The sequence below is a fragment of the Lepisosteus platostomus genome, chromosome 2 (genome assembly GCF_059453375.1).
Source record: "Lepisosteus platostomus isolate fLepPlt1 chromosome 2, fLepPlt1.hap1, whole genome shotgun sequence".
NCBI lineage: Eukaryota > Metazoa > Chordata > Actinopteri > Semionotiformes > Lepisosteidae > Lepisosteus > Lepisosteus platostomus.
The window spans coordinates 54,815,817-54,821,816 of record NC_142612.1 but is presented as its reverse complement, the minus strand read 5'-3'; the positions used below and the strand labels follow the sequence as shown (position 1 = coordinate 54,821,816).

Here is a 6,000-nt window from a genome sequence, read left to right as displayed (position 1 = left end):
TGGCGCATATGAAAAACTTTATTTGTGGCAAGGAATAACAAAAAAATAACTGTACAATAGTTATAATGAAAAACATTACAGTCCTCGTAATTAAAAGGCCTAAAAACCTTTTTTCCAATGTTAGTTAAATGTTATTAAATAAACCTACTGTAGAAAGAAACCACAACCTTCACAGCCATCCATGCAGAGATGCCAGATGCCGATTGTGAACACAATTAAAATTCATACTTTTGAAATACAGAATAAACCTTGTTACTCACACCCACTGAAGAAACTGCAAAGCTTTACGTTAAATCATATTTATAGACGAGTGCTTTAAAAATGTAGTGTCACTGTTAATAACAGTAAAAGTACCCCACGTTAGTCTCTGTTAATCACACTGATGGATTGTGAGGAAGAAATACGTAAGCAGACTGATTTATTCTTACAGAAAAGGGCCAATGTGTTACAGCAGCACTGGTTCAAGTTATGAACTTCAAAGTCGATCTGAGAGTTTGGTAGTTTGGGAATGTTTATGCAATTTCTAATTCTATTTGCCATCCGACCCAGATTTATAGGAACCATTTCCATATGAATAGATCAAAGAATATGCTGGATTTACAGTTTATTAATTTTGGGGATTGGTAAAACACAAGAAGGAAGAAAAATGAGATCCTCCCAGCTGCAGCCGTGTTCTTAAAGCTGTGCTGCTGCTTCGATTATTCCTGGAGGCTCTTCTGAAAGAGATCAGGTGTTTTCTTGCGATTGTTAGGGTCTGTTTTCAAGGAGACACGGGCCTGTGTTTATTATGATTAAAACAGGTCTAAACAATGTACCGCATAATGTTCAAATGCCAAGTGTGAAACCCGAACCAGCTGCATCAACACATAACACTTTCTGTTAAATCTATGAGGTAATCAAGGTACACATCATCAGGGTGCACCTGATGAAGAAAATGTAGTATATTGGAGGGTAAAAAGCATGCACTGGACAGAAAGTTTCCAGTATCAGTCATGAGAGTGCCTTCCGAACATGTCTTCACTCTCCAGGAGCTCTAGTCCTTCTCCGTGTCCATATGTTTCAGGGATACACATCCTGCTGGAGATAGGAGCCCAACCACAAGTGGCAAAGGCTACCAGAGAAACAGAGAGACAGCAAAGGGAGGTCAACGGCTGAGGAGAGGAGCAGAAGGGCGCCGCTCCCGTGTGCAGCTTTGACAGACCAGGAGTGGCATGGAGAGCCCTGGTTCAGCCCTGCTGGAAGCCAACTAATCAATGCGATGCAGAACTCTCGTGTGAATCAAGAAGGGGTTAGGGCAACGTCTACATCAATCACAGCCTTTCCAACTTCAACAGAGCGGAGCTGGCATAATGCTGTTAATCCCCTACAGTTCACTTCGATTCTCCATCCCTGACTATACCGCTGTGCAGAGATGCATTTTCATGTTGCTTTTATTAAGTGCCCCTTGCCGTCATGTTACACCATCCACCAATAAGGCTTAGCTCCCGAAGGCACGTCTATCAGAGTTCTCAAACCCCTAAGATACAAATGTGTTGCACTTAGGGTTGCAAGAGATCACAGTTTTTGTTTGTGTCTGTGTGCACCTGAGCTCAGATGAAAACATAATGAAGCTCCTAACAATAAAATAGACAGTAGTTCCTTAATCAATAGCAAACCAAGAAAAACCTCAGTGCTTCATGCTCCGAGAACCCTATGTGCTAATACAGCCCTCAGCTGAAGAGGTGAAATTCGTCACAGGCTAAAACGCAAAACCATTTATGATTTCTTTCTTAAAAAGCAATACGCACATTGCTTTTAAAATTCCTTTATGCCTTCATGGACCAAACTGTGATGGTGAATTTTTGTGAAATTAACTAGAATGACTCTGTCAGCAATGAGGACCCGCTGTCACCTGTTCAAGATATTTTACAATAGGTGTGCTTTCCATCACCACAACACTGAATTCTCATTACTGTGGACCAGCCTGATGCTTGTGCACTCTTCCACAGAGTGGAAGTGGAATAATCACAGCAGGAACACTTGGAAGTCACCTTGCTAAATGGTAAGTTTTAAACCTCAAGCATTACAGCAAAATTCTTATGGATTTCCTATTGTTATGTATTTGGGTGTGTGCACTCTGATTTCGATGTTCCAGGCATGATTATCTATAGTGCTGACCTACTGTTTCGGTCCAACTACGATTAATGGCAAGAAGATTAAAGAAGCGTTATGTGATAAGCAAAGATTATTCACAACATTTCAGACAATAATCAGACAAAGAAGACATTGGTCACCCGATTATTTCCATCCCTGTGAACCCCAACAGAGGACAACTGGGTCTATGCACAGTGATGACAACAGACTCCCCCTGCTTCATCCTCACCCACCCCATTCAAAAACATTTAAATGTCTAAAGAGATGTACAACCCTTCTTCATACTACACCATGAGCAGATCTCCACTGTTACAAGCACAGCTGTAGGGAAATACAGTGAATAAAACTGCCCTTTCGGGAGTTAAATAGCAGTCAATGGGTTTTTTTTTGTTGTTCAGTTAAAGTTGCATTATAGGAAGTCAGTGTGTAATCTTTCCACAGAGCATTTCGATGCCACCTCTAGCAAGCCATTGTTTCTCAGTAGATTGCATATAGTTTTTAAAGATATCATTCCTAGCATGGACAGTATCATGTGACTTTTAACCTGGACAAACCTCTCAGTCCCGCATTTAACATCACCTCTGAAGCCCCCTACCTTCTAGCAGGTTACCAATTCCAAGACAACAGCAAACCTTAATTTTCACCCATATCTATTCAATGTAACACAACAGGCAAAAAAGAAAAGCTTATCAGTAATCAGGCTGAAGAATAAATTTCCATTTCTTTAAAATGATTCACTTTTGAAGCCCCGTGGTTGCCACAGATACAATCCATGAAGGAAGATGCGGGAGGGGGGTGGGGGAAGCTCCTGCTCGTTCAAGTAGCACTTTATTTTGAAGAGATGCAGATCCATTTGGAGAGGAGGAAGCGGCCGATTAATCTACTCCAAGAGCCTTCAGCTGTCTCTCAATCTCCTCATCTGAAATCGTGGCTGCTTTGGAGGTAGATGCTGAGGGGAGGTTTTTGCCTGCTGATGGAGCATTCACCATCTGTAGAAAATGCAAAGCAATTATTAGTCCGGAGGCAAATTAGCACGTATTACTGTGAGTCACTTCAGGGGCTCCTCAGAGGGACCAGACCTACAGTACTGCTGCAGCCCATTTATCACAAGGGCGACAGACAACGCTTAGTGGCAACACCTCAAACAACTCATCTGTTTTCACCTACAGTTGGAGCTTTAAACCCGCACTGACAGCAATCTGATTTTTCAAGTAAAACACAACACAAGCTTGTAGATTTCCTGACTTACAAACAGGCGCCGGGAGACAAAAACAGCCATGCGTTCGGAAAAAGTCTGAATGATACCGAGTCTGAAGACACTGATGCACCTCAAACTGACAAGGCTGTGCAATCAGGAGTGATTACATTTCTGATCTATCTGGGGAAAGCGCTAGCACAATACGTTTGATATCTTCCGATGGCCTTTATGCCGAGAAACTGGCTTCTTGTTCCCTTACCTTCCCGGAAATTTCAATTCCAATCTCGTCCAACACCTGGTTCACAATGTCCTGGGATTCTTCCTCGTCTCCGGACTCATCAAAGATCTCATCCAGGGTGTCGTTGACTGAAACAGACAGAAAGACTCGCATTATGAAACAGGCAAAGCGAAAGTGGGCAGAATCTCAATCGGAACACTTGACTGTGAAATAATGAGATAAGCACTAGGTGGCTGTACAGCCCGAGACAAATCTGTGGTGTAAAGACAAGACTTTCAAGACATTCACTGCTCTCTGGTTCCATTTCTTCCTATAATGCAGGTCGTTTGTCCAGAACAGCTTGAAACAGATGGTTATTTATAATCATTGCCCATCACACAATAACCTCTTTTTATTAATATACATATATTATGGGAACTAATATTAATCAGCTCCTGCTGTTTCACAATGAGGAGGGTGGGGGCAGAACCAGCACTTCGAATTCTGCCTCCTATGTATATAGTCAAAGTTAGCAGCCATAGACAGTTGTTTCTTATTTCTCAAATAAGCATGACGTAGCCTGTTTCGATCAATAAAATTGGCGCAAAAATGTATCTCACAAGGAACAACTTTTTAGGATCTTGGCGTGTTTGTAACTTGCACCATAAACCTGAAAGGTGTTCGTTGTATGTATGTGATATATGTATATAAACATGCACATATTATTGAAATATTCAGCTAATAGACAACGCATTAAAACAGCCTTCATCTTACTCATTTCTTCTGTCATTCCCATTTTCATGTTCTCTTTCTGGAAGTTCTGCATTGTCTGCAGAGTCTTCTGTGGGTCCATTTTTTTGTTGACAGCTTGCATTGTCTAGTCAAGGAAAGGGAAAGACAGAGCTGTCAATTTAAAGGAGACATCAAAAATGACTGCAGCACAGAATAGACTTAGAAGAATGTCACATAAAAAGAGCACAAACACGGCAGTGGAGAACCCCTGGAAGCCAATGGTAGGTTTATCAATGCATGTCTCAGTGATGCCCCTCTGAAATAACCAAATAACCCTAATCCTCCTATGACTTGCAAGGTAGGTGAAAAGGCCAGCGTAAATAGATGAAGTAAGCCTGAGGGGGGAAAAAAATAACACTAAAGTTTGGGGCCTGCTTCATTTATTTCCCAAACAAAGTTCTACCTTCAGTGACAGAAATACGCAAAAAAGCAGCAAATATGAAAAAGGGCAAATATTTGTTGCCAAACCATGTCCAATATAACCCCCCTTTCCGCTTTCTCTTAATCTGCCCGCAGTACTGAGCATAAAGAATGAAATTATGTTACGCTGACGAACTAAAAGTTTACAACTGTCTATAAAGGGGCAGCAATATAGGATCCTTGGATCCATTAGCTACTTGTAATTAAATATGCTAAATAGCCTCTTCCTATTTATAACCTTTCCTACATTTTTTATGTGTAAATCCCATTTCTAACTTCTGCCTGCCTCTTGTCAAAGGCAAACTCACAGACTGGACCGGGGAAAGAAAGGTGGAATATCGAGCACCAGTTCTCATTGCCACTGTTCGATCTACATTCTCACCACCGAGAGCAGATGAGGAGGCTGTACTCTTTTCTAACACTGCGTCTCTCACCTTCCCTGAAAACAGCACACACCCTTGATCTCTCTTGTTTTAAAGCTGGAGAGCCTTTGAACATCAATTCAGCCAGGGGAGGTCCTCATTATGCTTTCAGAAATTAAAATAATTCTCACTGTACTGTGTTTTCCATATCAAATGAAAATAAAGATTAATGATCTGTTCAAAGAAGTAGAATAAGTTCTGAGTCACGTGTTAAATGTTTTTTCTTCCCTCCTGATTGCCTCTGAATAATTTAAAGCCAATACTATGCTATCTGGTCTTCTCTGCAATGCACTTAAGAATTCATTAACAATTAGTTTGTTTCATTTAAATGCAACAAAATTAATTATATTGAAAAATTAGGTTAATTCATACTGTTTATAAATGATTAAATCCAACCTAATTTTCACATTTTTCTTTCAAAATGCAATTAATATTTGAGATCATTGGGAAAAGCAAAACTCTTTGTACATTTTTAATCATATATACTGTATGGGGGCAATTAAATTTCTGTACACAACACATGTAGAATATATACGAATCTCAAATCCGTGTCTGAGTACTGAGGTTGATATTAAAACCGACCTAATTTTTGGTTTGTATTGAAATATCCAGGACCTGCCCACTAGAAGAAAAATTATTTTACTCCCAAGTTTTGTTTAATTCTAGATCCACGTGACTCCATGGAAAACAAAAGGGCAATTTAGTTCCACTCAGTACCTTCTCCAACTTTCACAACTATGCTGACATGATTAACTTAGAAAACGTCAGGTGTGCGCAACGTGAAATACAGACTTTCTTATTAAGACATGCCAACCTCT

General features: G+C 40.4%; 1 protein-coding gene across 1 annotated transcript in view; it reads right to left on the bottom strand.

The window, feature by feature from the left end:
• The window catches only part of chmp2ba (charged multivesicular body protein 2Ba), a 16,410-nt gene continuing 10,410 nt past the window's right edge, over positions 1–6,000 (bottom strand). The window contains exons 4-6 of the mRNA XM_088608663.1: positions 4,323–4,425; positions 3,591–3,697; positions 1–3,122 (exon numbers count right to left, since the gene is read on the bottom strand). Coding sequence (XP_088464789.1) covers positions 3,009–3,122; positions 3,591–3,697; positions 4,323–4,425 — 324 coding nt within the window. The 3' untranslated portion in view covers positions 1–3,008. The remainder of the gene's footprint in view (positions 3,123–3,590; positions 3,698–4,322; positions 4,426–6,000) is intronic.